General features: G+C 43.6%; 1 protein-coding gene across 8 annotated transcripts in view; it reads right to left on the reverse strand.

Annotated features, from left to right (window-relative positions):
- MBNL2 (muscleblind like splicing regulator 2) overlaps positions 1 to 14,064 on the reverse strand; it is a 157,269-nt gene that overhangs the window by 55,385 nt on the left and 87,820 nt on the right. For all 8 annotated transcript variants that reach the window (XM_059144490.1, XM_059144493.1, XM_059144488.1 and 5 more), the window contains exon 3: positions 516 to 680. In XM_059144490.1, coding sequence (XP_059000473.1) covers positions 516 to 680 — 165 coding nt within the window. The remainder of the gene's footprint in view (positions 1 to 515; positions 681 to 14,064) is intronic.

Genomic DNA, 14,064 nt, shown 5'->3' on the forward strand with positions numbered 1-14,064 from the left:
GGACTGCCCCTCAAGATGTCTTGACTTCCAATGCCAGCCCCGTTGCCTAGTAGCTGCATGACCTTGGGTAAATCATTTAACTACTCCGGTTTCTCACTTTGCTCACCCTATAAAACGATGCCAGGGAACCAAACAGTCCGCTAGGTTGCTAACCATCTAACAGGCATCGATGCCTCCTCTTTACATAGATCATCGCTGCATACTCTACATGCGAGTGCAGAGAACTCTTTCCATTCTGAAGTGGTTCAAATGCGGAGTTTACCGGTGAGCAAGAGTTGGAGGGACACAGATTTCCCAGACACCGCTCAGAAACCGTCTTTGCCTACTGCGTCCACACACATTTTTTCCATTTAAATAATTTCAAACACCCTATTTTCAGCATCCATTTAGCTTCAAAGCTATTTGCTTTAATTGTAGCCAGAGACAAAGTAGAGGGAGGCCGTTTTAGGTCAACGTGGCACTGCCTGTACCAACACTTTAATCACCAAGCCCTTCATTAGATGCGAGGTACTCACCACTGGATGAAGTGGGGTTCCTGGAAACATAAATTGCATCTGCTGGGCAAGCATCGCGGCAGCCGTTTTTTGCTGGATCAGATTGTTCCTCCCATTAATTTCTAGTTGAGTTTTTAAATGTGTTGGAGGATGAAGATACTTGCAGTTCTCTCTTGAACAACGGCCCTGTAAAACGAATGTTTTGGTTTTAGCACTGCTGGGAGTAGCTTTCATCCATGGCCAACCATTTCCCAATTGCTCCACGTACACAAAGGCAAGGATGCCGTGCATGCGTCCGTGCGTCCGTGCGTGCGCGTGAGGGCGTGCGTGCGCATGCGCACTCGTGTCGGAACGTACAACGGACTTGCAACATAGACGGCGTGAACCAGGCAATAAATGATTATCGATCTTGCTCAAACCTGTTCAGCAGAGAAGCTTTCTGTGATTTTTTTTGTGTGTGTGTTGGTTCTTTCTAATGGATTCCAACTCTGGCAAGAGACTCTAAAGAAATCTGAGTGCTAGGAATAAAGGCAGACCCTTCTCCTAGGTGGGTGGAAGGCAGCCAGAGGAGCATTTTTTATGGGAACTTATCAAAAGGACTCTCTGAACGTGCTCGATGGTGGTTTGTGCATGCTGGAGTGCTGACCAAGGATGAATGGTTACGTGCCGAATTTGTGCAGTGAGGACAGTAACAAGAAGTTCTTGAAATGCGTGTTCCAGATTGGCTGAAGATAACCCTTGTCCAAATCACTGAAGAAGAGGCAAAGGTCTCTAGTATAGGAGTGGATATTTCTTAGTAATAGATACTTTAGTGAACATTCCAGGCATTAAAGTCAGATAATTACCTGCAACTAATTAGTTTGATACTCAAAAGCTGTTACCCCACGTCCATGCCCCCACTCCCATGACAGTTGTATCAAATTTAATGCCACAATTGGATACAGTGAAGAGCGTTTATGGCTGAAGTAATATTTTGATGTTAAAGTCGGCCCGACGAAAACAATTAATTAGGTGACAGGTGTGCATAAAGCCAGTCTCGTAGAGTAATTGCAAATGTAGTGTTCATACTGAATTCCCAAGTTTTCAAAATTACCGATTGAGAGAATCATATTGATGTGTGAATTATGCAATTTCTGGAGAACGAAGAACAGACTGTGCTAACCCGTGTATTATCATTCCCTAAAGAATTAATCTGTTTGCAACCAAGAACAGAGAATATGGGTTTACCAGATATAAAAATAATTTTAAGCGGCAAGCTTGGGGGATCTGGGGAAGCAAATTTGTTTACAGTCATCCTAATTCTAAACATCTGGAATTCTCACTCGGTTTCCCGCTCATTTCAGCTGCACTTTTGGCAGCGTAGTCTCCCTCTCCAGCGTGAACCTTCCCCCGCCACCATGGGGAAGTGCAGATGTCAGTGGCAGGCCGGGTCTTCGTGGTCTGGGCTGATCAACCAATGTGTCCTAAGGGTCTACTATTAGCATTAGCGGTCGTGTCACCCTCTGCGGGCAGGACACAGGCAGGTACTGGCGACATCAAAAGGAACTGGTCACATTTCTGCTAATAAAATTCTGTAACAATGGTTATAGGTCAGTCTGTCTCCTTAGTCTCAAACTTGTATTTTGAATGTGTCCTGCAGCTTCCTGTGTGTGAAACAACCATCCCAAGTCAATGACTAGAAGGTCTGTTATAAAGACATAGGTAAACTGGAACCATGATGAAAAATAATCTAAATCCAAGAGGCCTAGGAATCTCTCTCTTTCTCTCTCCATCTACTTGTCTCCGCAGTTTGGGGCAGGGTAGTTTTTATCCTAACTTTCCTTTGCTCTGTGTTTCATGATGTCCTCTCTTGACAGTTGCTGAGGTTGCTAAAATCAAGTCTCCGAGAAGCATGCATGTGGAGTCAGCTCCTATAACACAGGTGTGTGACCAGTCTCTGGATTGGCTGTGTATAGGCCAAGTACCCAAATACGCTCTTATCATCCGTGATGGGAAGTCGTTTGTGGGATACAGATGTAGCTCCCACCCACCATCAGCAGGGGCGGGAAAGGATTAAACGGAATGCCATTTCTCATACAGAAGCTATGCACCCCAGACTTCTGACAACCTCACTCCACACTCTCTTTAGGCACAAGTACTTTATCTGGAGGCTGACCCCCAGAAAGGCGCAGGTATACAAGATACCCGTATAAGGCCTGTGTGCACACAGACAGCTGGCCCTAATGAGAGAATTCGGGAGAGGAGAGTTCCATACTATGGGGATGGAATCTGTGAAGCATCCACACTTCTACCAGTTTGGCTCTTCAATTTTGCTTATCCATATAAGCGTTCCTCTGATTCACTAGCCTTCTAATGTAATCCTTTGTAGCTATATGTAAAAATTTCGATTAGGCCAGAAAAAATACGGTTTTCTTATAAATGCAATTATCTTTTGATACAATTGGGACACTTAAGGAACAGTATAAAAACTATTTTCAGCCAAGAGAACATGATTTACAACATTGAATGAGTAATTTATTGATGGAACCTTCTTTTTCATGAGAATTAATGCAATTTCCTAGTGTCCTTACTTACACACTTGGAGTAAGGCATGTTATTGATCACCCATGTGCCAGACAATCTATACGTGGTTATCTCATTTTCCCCTTACAAAACAGCCATAATGGTTCCTATCTTACAAAATAGCAAATGTACTCAGAAATACTAAGGAACTTTTTGAGGTCATATAATTGGTAAGTGGTAGAGCTAGATTCTAAATTCATGTCTACCTGACTCAATTTCATCACTACACCAAGCTATTAGTAACAGTTAAAATCTAGAAAAGAAAAATATCTGGCAATATCCTTGATAAAATAATATGGGTGCATATATATTCTATAATAATAAGATGTATAACTCAATTTAAAATGTGGTAAAATATGAGAATTTGAAGAAGGAAAAAGATTATTTGCCGGGGTCTGTCCTTCTATAGGGGGTTAGAGAAATGGTTAAGCTCACAGGCTCTGAAGGCAAACACCTGGGCACATAACTTGATTTTGCTCATTCCTATCTGTGTAAATGTGAGCAAACTACTTAAATTTCTTGCGCATGCTTTATTTTATTTGTACAATTAAAAAGATGAATTGTGTTTTCTCTAAGGGGTGTAGTAGGATTCAATGAATTAATATATGTACAAAGTTTAGAGGTACATATGCCTGGTACATAGTAAGCACTGAGTAAATGTTGTGAATATTACCAGAGAAGGGGGACGCCTGGGTGACTCAGTGGGTTAAGTCTCTAACCTTCAGCTTAGGTCATGATCTCAGGGTCCTGGGATGGAGCCCTACATGGGGCTTTCTGCTCAGCAGGGAGCCTGCTTACCCCCTCCCCCACTCTCTGCCTACCTCTCTGCCATACTTGTGATCTCTCTCTCTGTCAAATAATTAAAATCTTTTAAAAAAATATTACCAAAGAAGGAGAAAACATTTGTGTATGATATCTTGTTTGCAGGAGGTGCAGATCACAGATTTATTTGTATTTTGTGGCTTTTTGGTTCTTCCGTAGAACAGAGTTGTATTTCAAAACTTGGCGGGAGCTACTTAATTACACTTATTCAAGTATCTTACATTTAAAAATATTTTCAGTTCTCTGGGGTATTTCTGTAAGTACCCATATTTAAAGAAACTGCTCTGGGGCACCTGTGTGGCTCAGGGCATAATCTCAGGGTCCTGGGGCCCCGTGACAGGCTTCCTGCTCAGAGAGGAGTCTGCTTGTTCCTCTCCCTCTGCCCCTCCCCGCAAAGTGGGCTCTTGCTCTCTCACTCTGTCTCAGACAAATTTTAAAAAATTTAAAACATTAATAAAAAATAAATAAACAGCCCCACAACATAGTTCAGTCTAGTATTAATATGGTGAAGTGTGTTGCACCATGGATGTTTGAGGCATACTAATTCAAGAACTGGGAAAATCTAGGCAGAATTTCAGTAAAGGATCCTCCAGGATTCTAAAATCCTAAAGGAAAAGCAACTGTCAAAATATAACGAGCTATTTGACATAGTAAACAATTTGTAAGGAAGTTTTCGTGAAGGCCTAAGATCTGCCAAGATATGCACCATCGCACAGAAACTGCTGATGATCACAGCAAGTTGTCAGAACCGAGAGGGAGAGGGCAGCGTGCGGAAGTGTAGAGCGTCTCTGTGCATCATTGTAAAACACAACAGCAGCGTCAAAACTAGTGTCTCTCGATTTCAGTCCAAGAAATAATGATAAAAATGTCTTGGAAACGTCTTCCTGTGGCCTCGGGGACTTTTTTTGTTTCATTTCACCTCTCCCTACCTTTTAGTTCTTGTTTAAACACTGTGTCTGGGAAAGGGAGAGAAGTAGGGCCCGGCCTCTAGAGAAGAGGACCGGGGCACCCATTTCTTCTAGAAATGAAACACAGGAGCCCAGGTGAAGACAGACAGATGTGCCTATCCAAAGGGCCCCATGTGGGGACCAAACTCCTGAGGATATCAGGCCTTCAGGTGCTTTGCTCACCCCCAGTGGTATGGAGACCACAGGCAGTCTGGATCACACTCACGGTCGTCCTTGGTGTACATCGGGCTAGGAGTTCATTCATGCACCCACTCAACAAATATTTCCTGAGCTCTTACCATGTGTGCGCCAGGCATGGCACCATTTAACCAAATGACGACACAGATAACTGTATAAATTGTGATATGTGTTCCGAGGAGAATGCTGAGGGGAGTGGTGGGAGATGGTCGAAACCGAGACTGGTAGGTCAGCGAAGGACACCCAAGAAGTGGCATTGAAACTGGGACCCAAAGGATAAGAAGGAACGTGCATGAAGATTCCCGAGGAAGGAGCAGGGAAGCGGGTGCGCGCCAGCGGGGGTAAGAAGACAGCAAACAGGAGCCCACCAGAGCACAGGGTAAGGGGTTTGAACTTGGCCGCCACAGATTTTTTAAGCAGGAGCTGACCATTGTTTCATGCTGACTACCTGCAAAACTGCACCCTGATTATTCGGTTTTGTACTACTTTCATTTACTACTGTCTCCACTATTATTATCGTGTTTGGAGACCACGTATTTAAAAGCAAAGGCAGAATTCTGTCAGCGTCTACACAGAATGGGTGCAGTTTATTCTACCTTCAGAAATAATCTCTATTCCGGGAATATTTAGATTAGGGAGGATTGGTTGGAAGTAAAAAATGTCAAGCCGAATTAAGTTTATTAAAGTAAGCGACCATGGAAGATTTGAGCGCAGAGGACCCATGTAGATTCTCACCGGAACGCGGAGAGATGATAAGCTGGAATCTGGAACTTGGCAGGACAACAGATCGGAGCCATCAGAATTACACGGCCATTACGTTCCACGGCGTGGGATCGAATAAATGCAGCCGTGGCTAAGAAAAGATTTCAGAATCAGGCCGGTGTGAGGGGGGGAAATACATAATTAGAAAATGAGATTTTCTAAATGCTTATTTTAAAACAAGTAATTTTTAGAATCTTTTTCTAGTATGCTCCTAATTGAAAAAGTCAATTAAAACATGGAAGCCGACAAGAAAACAGATTAATTAGGATATTGCTAAAGGAATTCACAATAGGAGCTTTTGCCCCACAGGAAGAGCTGGCAGCATATATCCCACTTGTTTTCCATGGGAAAAGCTATGGATTTTATAGGATGTACAATTCGAAGAGTTCAGAGGCCCCAGCTGTATGTATTGCTTGGGGGTAATTTGAATTGGGTCTTGGTGTGGGCTGAGTCATTCATCAGTGGATTCTAAAAAGATCCTTCTGGGGAGAAAAGTTCCAGTTGAGGTTCAGGGTCATTGTCTAACCTACTGAATTCTGTCCCTTGCAGTTGGGTTTTGGACACTCCTTGTTTTTTCAGTACATGATGGTGTTAAGGAGTGAGCAGGCCAGGCTCTAGACAGACAAGGGCCGACTGTGGTGACTGACGACGGATGTCTATGCTCTGAGAGTGGCCTGCAAGGACCTTTCGAGTCTGGGAGTCTGCCCTGCACCCCAAAGCTGGCCATGGAAGAGGTTCTCAGATTCCCTTGCGTTGCACACACGTGAGATCTGCTTAACGAACTCCTGATGCGATGATAGATTCTCATCCTGGAGTCCCATTCCTGAGACCTGGTCTGTCTTGGAACCTGTCTTAGAGATGCGGTTTGCACCCGTGGTAAAGGAAACAGACTTTGCCTGGACTGCTCTGGCTCCGGATCCAGCTCTGCTGTTCTTGCCCTGGGGCTCACAGCTGCAACACTGGACAAGAGTTCCTACCTCTAGACTTGTGGTGAAGATGAGGAGTTCATGCACATGGAGCATTTGACAGTTTCTGGGACACAGCGAGCCCTCTGTAAGGTTTTGATATTATTCCTCTTACCATCCTCATCCTCATCAACACCCCCACTGTTAACACCTTTGCTGCATAGTAGAGGAAAAGAAATGGTATTAATAATCGCTCTTCTAATCCTCATTCAGTTTCTCCATCCCTGGGTTTCCAGAAGCTACGAAGCTCTTTAACCCTCTGTTCCTCTTGTTCTCATCATCACTGCCAACACTGGCCATTTCTCTCTTCAGAAGAGCCTCCGATCGGGTTCTCTGATATTTTTCCTGCTCAGACCTGCCAGGGGTGATTAGCATGGTATGACTCATCTAGAATTTAAAGCAAATAAGCATTCCAGTGGGAAAAATCTGGAACTCTGGTTGTGGCTTCATCCCCAAATGGTTATGTGAACTTTTACAAACCATTATAATGGTCTGTGTATCAATTTTCTCATCCATCAAATGGGTACATTCATATTCCCCTACCTTGGCTCCTTCTGCTGGCTGTGAGAGGTAGAGAGACAGCAGCAGAAGGTGCTCGGGAAACATCGTCATTTGCTCTAGGTTGTCGATTCTGCATCTTTTTTCCTCTCGAATGTTCCTAATCTAGTAAAAGGGGAAAGCTACACATACCAACAGTTACAATAAAGAGTGACTACCAGGGACTTAGCTGGCAACAGCTCTGTAATGTTCTGAGAATAGTTGAGAAGTCGACGTGACAGACAAGGCATGGGGCACACCAGCAGAAGTGGCAAATTAAGTCAAAATTGATTAAGTCTAGGAGGATTTATTAAGTACCTACAGTGTACGCAGCTTGAAAGTGAGAAATTCAATCAAACAGACACTGTTTTGGCCCTCGTGACACACAAAGTTGTCCAGCAGACGTTTCTAAGGAACTGAACTGGCCGGGTGAGTTTCAGAAACTCTCAGGTTTTTTCAGGGGGGTTGAGCGGGGAAGAATGCCCTTGATTTGACCAGGGAAGCAGATTTATATTGGTCTATCATTTTTATGGGCCTAAGTCAGGCAGCAGAAGGCTGAGTTTAACACTGGGTCTGAACCTTCTCTTCCTTCTGCAGCACATTTCCGGAAGGATATGGGCAAGTAAAAGTGTAGTGGAATAAAATGGTTATTCACATCAGGGCCTAATTTATAACATTAACTATGCAGCTGATATAGCCGTACTCCAAGGCAAGTGACAGATTAGGCTTTTAAGCTTCTTTTGAATTTAAATAAACTAATTGAACCACATGAGCTCCTTGTATTATTAGTTCCAACTACATAATAGAGCAAATAAAATACAACCACATAAAGACTTTGGAATTAGAAGAAGCTGAATTCGGGGAATCGCTACAAGCAAATGATAACCAGAACTTCCATCAAAATGAACAGTTGCCCAGATCATCAATATTACGTATGAATTTAAAATAAGCCCTTTCTGTTTATTAGTAATTTAGTTCAATTTCTATTACAACTCATCTTTTATAGTCTATATATGCAATATTCTTTTGGTAAAGAGCATAAAACACTGCACTTATTAAAGAGAGATTAAAAAGGGCACATTTATAATCTGATCTTCTTTTTTCTGGGGAGTGTTCCTTTATCTCCCGCTCTCATGGGATGGAGGAAACTCGTAGAAAGATCTAAGGAAGATGGGAGAAATGGCCAAATGGGGAAACTAGGGAAAAATCACAAATGCAACCCCTCCAATTTTCCCCACCACCAACGCGTGCACCAGTGGGCGAGAGAGAAGGAAGTCTGAAGCACGTTGAGCAGATCACTGGCCCAGGTGATCGTGGGAACTATAGTTTAGTTTGCTTTTTCTTTCTAGAAAACCACCCAAACCGGCATTACCTGTCATTCCGCTGCTGTACCTGGACGGTGGGATGCCGCCCAGAGCCCTCTGCCATGCTAATACTTTTGTCTTCCTTAGAGAATGCTTCAAATGCTTCTGAGTTTTCCCAGTTCTAGATACTGCATTTAGGGCCATTTGTTATCAATAGAGGACTGGGGGCAACTTAGGGCCATCAAGAGTAGTTTGTGAACAGATTTGGGACTCACGCACCATTATGCCAATGCAGCGCCCCCTTCCTTGTATCTGTCTTTCTTTCTTTTTTTTTAAATTTTTAGTTTTTGATTTTTAAATTGAAAAGTAATGAATATACAGTGTTAATATTAGCTTCTGGTGTATAATATAGTGATGCAACATTTCTGTACATACTCAGGGCTCATCCCAGTAAGGGTACTCTTAAACCCCTTCACCTGTTTCACCATCTCCCCCCAACCCCCCCCACCGACAGCCAAGTTTGTTCTCTGTATTTAAGAATTTATTTTTTGTTTGTTTGTTTGTTTCTTTCTTTCTTTCGTTTACTGAATTCCACATGTCAATGAAATGGTATGGTATCTCTCTTTCTCTGACTGAATTATTTTACTTGGCACGATATCCTCTAGGTCTAGCCATGTTGTTGCAAATGATAAGATTTCATTCTTTTTTATGGCCGGGTAATATTCCATTGTATGTCTACACCACATCTTCTTTATCCATTCATCCATCAGTTAATACTTGGGTTGTTTCCATATCTTGGCCACTGTAAACAATGCTGCATCAAACACAGGAGTGGATATATGTTTTCAAATTTGTGTTTTTGTTTTCTTTGGGTAAAAACCTAGTAGTAGTAGAATTATTGGATCATACAGTAATTCTATTTTTAGTTTTTTAAGGAATCTCCATACTGTTTTCCACAGTGGCTGCACCAGTTTGCATTCCCACCAACAGTGTCACAGGTTCCTTTTCTCCACATCCTAACCAATACCTGTTATTTCTTGTGCTTTTGATTCTAGTCATTCTGACAGGTGGGAAGTGAAATCTCATTGTGGTTTTAATTTGCACTTCTCTGATGATGACTGATGTTGAGTATCTTTTCATGTGTCTGTTGGCCATCTGGATGTCTTCTACAGAAAAAATATCTATTCAGCTCACTGAAATATCTATTCACCTCACTTCTTAAATTGGATTATTATTATTTTTTTGGTATTGAGTTGTATAGGTGTTTTATATATTTTGGATAGTAACCCTTACTGGCTATATCATTGGCAAATGTCTTCTCCCATTCAGTAGGTTACTTTTTTTGTTGATGCTTTCCTTCATTGTGACAATGGCCTTATTCCTTTAAGCCCTAATGGGGAGTGCAATTAAGACCTAATTTTATAACCATTTTAGGTAGGCAAAACATAAAAACCGATAAACGAGGAAGAGAGACAAAGAGGGTTGATCGTTTGTAGTTTGCTATTTCAAAGCACGTTTAAATCTTTATTTTTTAATGGATTTTGGTTGCCTATGCAGTTTCAGTTTCTCAGACCACTTTTTTCTTGTCATTGGAAAGAGCTGTTAGTTTTAATTCAGGAGGCACACCCTGTTTTTACTGGTCTTTCCACTTCAGATATTAACTGAAAAGGTGCCAGTTAAGAGAAATCAGTGACACCAGAAATTATCCCCGCATTCTTGAGAGATTTCAGGAAACTAATTTCTGGGCATCGGATGCTTCAGTTGAAAATGATTTCATCTGACTGGAAGGGGAATGTCTTTTGTCAGAGAGGTATACTGGTGAGTGCGGACTGTGAGAAAATATCAACATAACACACAACCTGCTTGGCAGCTGTTTGACATAAGTGTCTAGATTTCCTAACATCACATTCATAACTGTGTGCATTGCCATGGCCATGGGTGAAACAGAAGCTCTATGAAATATTAATATCACAGAAGCTGGAATTTTCCTGTGGGGAAGGACACACGTTTCTTGTCTATTTATTCTATTTCTCCTCAAAGCCTAGCAGTACAGGGACCCTTACACAGAGGGCAGTCTGTGCATATTATCAAATGATTGTCCTTTCTTCTCCTTGACAAATCTCGGTGAGCCCCTTCTATGTGCCAAGCCCTGAGACAGAGAGAGAGAGAGAGAGAGAGCGCGAGTGTGTGTGTGAGCCAACAGGGGCAGAGGAAGAGGGACAGAGAGAATCTTAAGCAGGCTCCACACCCAGTGTGCAGCCCCACATGGGGAGCGATCTCACAAGCCTGAGATCATGACTTGAGCTGAAATCAAGAATCGGATGCTTTACCGACTGCACCCCCCAGACCCCCCCCAAGCCCTGTGATATTAAACAGTCAGCTAAAGCAAGAGTGAGCGATGCCAGGAGAGGGGGAATTCAGGGTGCCATGGGCACATACCGCTCCAACCACTTTTGGGGCCAGGGTGACTCTAAAGGAAGGGACATTTCACACTTAGCTAAGATCTTCATCAGCTTATCTGATGGACTTAGGTTGGTGGGGGAGGGGTAAGGAGGAAGAATTGGCCATTTGGAAAATTAAAACAAGCCAAACTCATCCACAATCACTCTTTAGATGTTAAATTCCTGAAGCTTTAGAAAGGCCTTCACATGGCAGCTGGAACAAAGTAAATGCTCAGTAAACGCTGGCTGCTCTTTTTGTTCTCACTGATTGTTAGTGATCCCAGAAGCTGGCCACTTTTTAAATAAGTGACCTTTTTTCCAAAGACATAAAATGTTATTAGACATCTTCTGTTGTTGTATCGTCTTTTCCAGTCTGATCTGTGAACCGAGTGGTGAATCACCTCCCCCCACCGAGGTCCTCCTGGAACTGGGACACAGAGAGATCAGCAGCCTTAATGGCTGGTGTTTAGGGGAGATCCCCCTCTACAGCTGGGCCATTTATCAAAGGACTGAAAGTGCTTCTGTCCCAGTTAGAGAACAGCTACTATCCCAAGCTTGTGGAATATCAGATGTTTTCTCCACTTCTCTGGTCACTCTGGCCACTCCCCTGAATCCTAAACTACCCCAACCCCCACCCCAACACACACACACACTCTCTCTCTCTCTCTCTTTTTCTCTCTCTCCCAAGAATCAACGTGTTAAATCCCACACAAAAAGGGGCCTCCCTGACCCAGCTCTGAGGTCTGACTGCTTCCTGCACACCCGGGAAGTACTTATTTTAAAAGACTTTGCACATCACACCTGATTATAAATATACCTGTGACAAAGCCAGAGTGTCCTGGTTGCTGGTATTGGAGTTGGGAGGGCTTCTAGGAGGAGGTGGGAGAAGGAAAGGTGAGGAACACAGGGTCGCATGGGGAAAGGGGGGGACAGCAAGGGGGAAGAGGTCAAGGAAAGACCTGGAAAAAGAGGAAGATCTGGGGAAGAAGTTCTGGAAAAAGATGGAAAGATCTAGTGTCCTTTCAGGAGAGCTCATTTTTAGCCACCCAAGAAGGTTTCTTGTAGGCTTGTTTGCAATTCTTGGTGGCGCGGGCCTGGCCAGCCAACCAGACTGCAGCAAAAGGAAGCTGCACTTTGTTCGAGAAAACACCCCCTGGGCAGGTGTGGGCATAGGCTCTGTTTTGCAGTGCGACTTGCTGCCCGAGAAGCTGAACAGCTACACAGCAGAGGTGTGGGGCTGATGCTGTGGTCTCCTGAGGGACAGCCACACGCCTCTCCCTTCCTTTATTCATTCAACAAACATGTTGGGAGCATCTGCTCTGTGCCAGAAACTGGGATGGAATTACGCACCGGGGACCAAGATGTGGTCCTACCCTCAACAGAAATAGCTCAGGCTTATGTAACGGTGTGCGTAGCATGTACTAGGCCGTCTCAGGGTGCGTTCTGTAGATTGTGCTCTAATTTTCGACATAAGATCTTAACATCAGTACAGCTACTGTTCTCATTTGATGGAATGAAAGGGAGGCACACAGGGGCAAATGACCTCCCAGGGTCATACAGGTAGAAACGGCAGAGCCAGGCATCCCAGGCTGCTGTCCGCAGAGCCCTTGATAAGAAGCTAGAAATCCAATAGACCATTTGTATCACACCTTAAAAAGCGTCTGGAAACACAGTATCTTATGACAGCTTCACAACATTCTCGCAAGATGGCACCCGAATTTAAAGGTAAAAATGGAGATCAGAGCGATTTGAAGGTACTTTCTGAGGCCGAGTCAGAGTCAGCTAGGACTCAGTTCTGGTCCCAAGTGACTGAAAAGCATGTCCCTCTTCACTGTCCCCGGCTGGTCAGTGGAAGAGCTATGGGTAACAATTTTTTGGCCCAACTTATGAAAGACGTGTTTAGAACAGAGGAGCAGCCTTGTGTGATAAAGGACATTCAGGAGGGGCAAGGGGCTGCATTGGGTCAACCCAGAAGGCTAAGCCCCAGTACCTAGAATGTGATTTTATTTGGGGATAGGGTCTTTACTGAGGTCATTAGATTCAGATGAGGTCATTAGAGTGGGCCTTAAGACAGTAAGGCTGGCGTCCTTATAAAAAGGAGAAATTCAGACACAAGAAAAACATGCACAGGGCAGGATGATGTGGACAGACACAGGGAGAAGTTGGCCACCAGGAAGCTAAAAAATGATGGAAGTGACCAGAAGCTGAGACAGAGGTCTAGGACAGATCCTTCCCCAGTTCTTTGGAGGAAGCACAGCGGTACTGACACACCTTAATTTCAGACCTCTAGCCTCCAGAATGGTGACGGAATACATTTATGTTGTTCTAAAACACCTAGTTTTCGGTACTTGTTACAGCAGCCCAAGGAAACTAAGACAGTGACCCACAAGAAAGGGTAGCTGATGTGCTTCACGAGATGGAGGGTTTCCCAGCAAAACACCCTGCTGTCTCCCAACATAAAGATCTGGTTCAGGGAATGTGTGTTCTAACTTTTTTCACCGACTGAGGTAACAAGATCCCTTGCCTGATCAAACACGAGCGGCAACAGCTTCTAAATCCTTCACAAGCACGATGATTTTCCACAAATGAAACTAGCCAGCTTAAATGCTATCAGATTTTTCATATGGAAGATTTAATAGGAGAGATTTATTTCAGTAAAAGACAAAATGTTTCACTAAAGAACTCATTAGTCATGCATAAAGGCCTACTGAGTCTCTGAAGATCCATTTTCAAAGAGAAATGTTGGGATAATTTTTATATCCTGATTACAGAGAAAGACTTGATAAAAATTGTCCTTGATATTAAAATCGCATGGGGTGGGGGGGAGGGGAGAATCATTCAGTGAAGGAGGAGGCAAGTCAAAGAAAATGCGGAAATCCGGCCAGCATTTTGAAGTTGCGCTGACAAAGGTCGATGCGCATTTCTGTGGTCTCCCTCATGAAGCCAGGCCACCTTCACAGGCACTTTGATGCACTGAGGGAACACGGCAGAGAAGAGGGCACAGAGAAGGGGCCTGCTGTGTTCGGCTCAGG

Source organism: Mustela lutreola, chromosome 13 (assembly GCF_030435805.1).
Source record: "Mustela lutreola isolate mMusLut2 chromosome 13, mMusLut2.pri, whole genome shotgun sequence".
Taxonomy (NCBI): Eukaryota; Metazoa; Chordata; class Mammalia; order Carnivora; family Mustelidae; genus Mustela; species Mustela lutreola.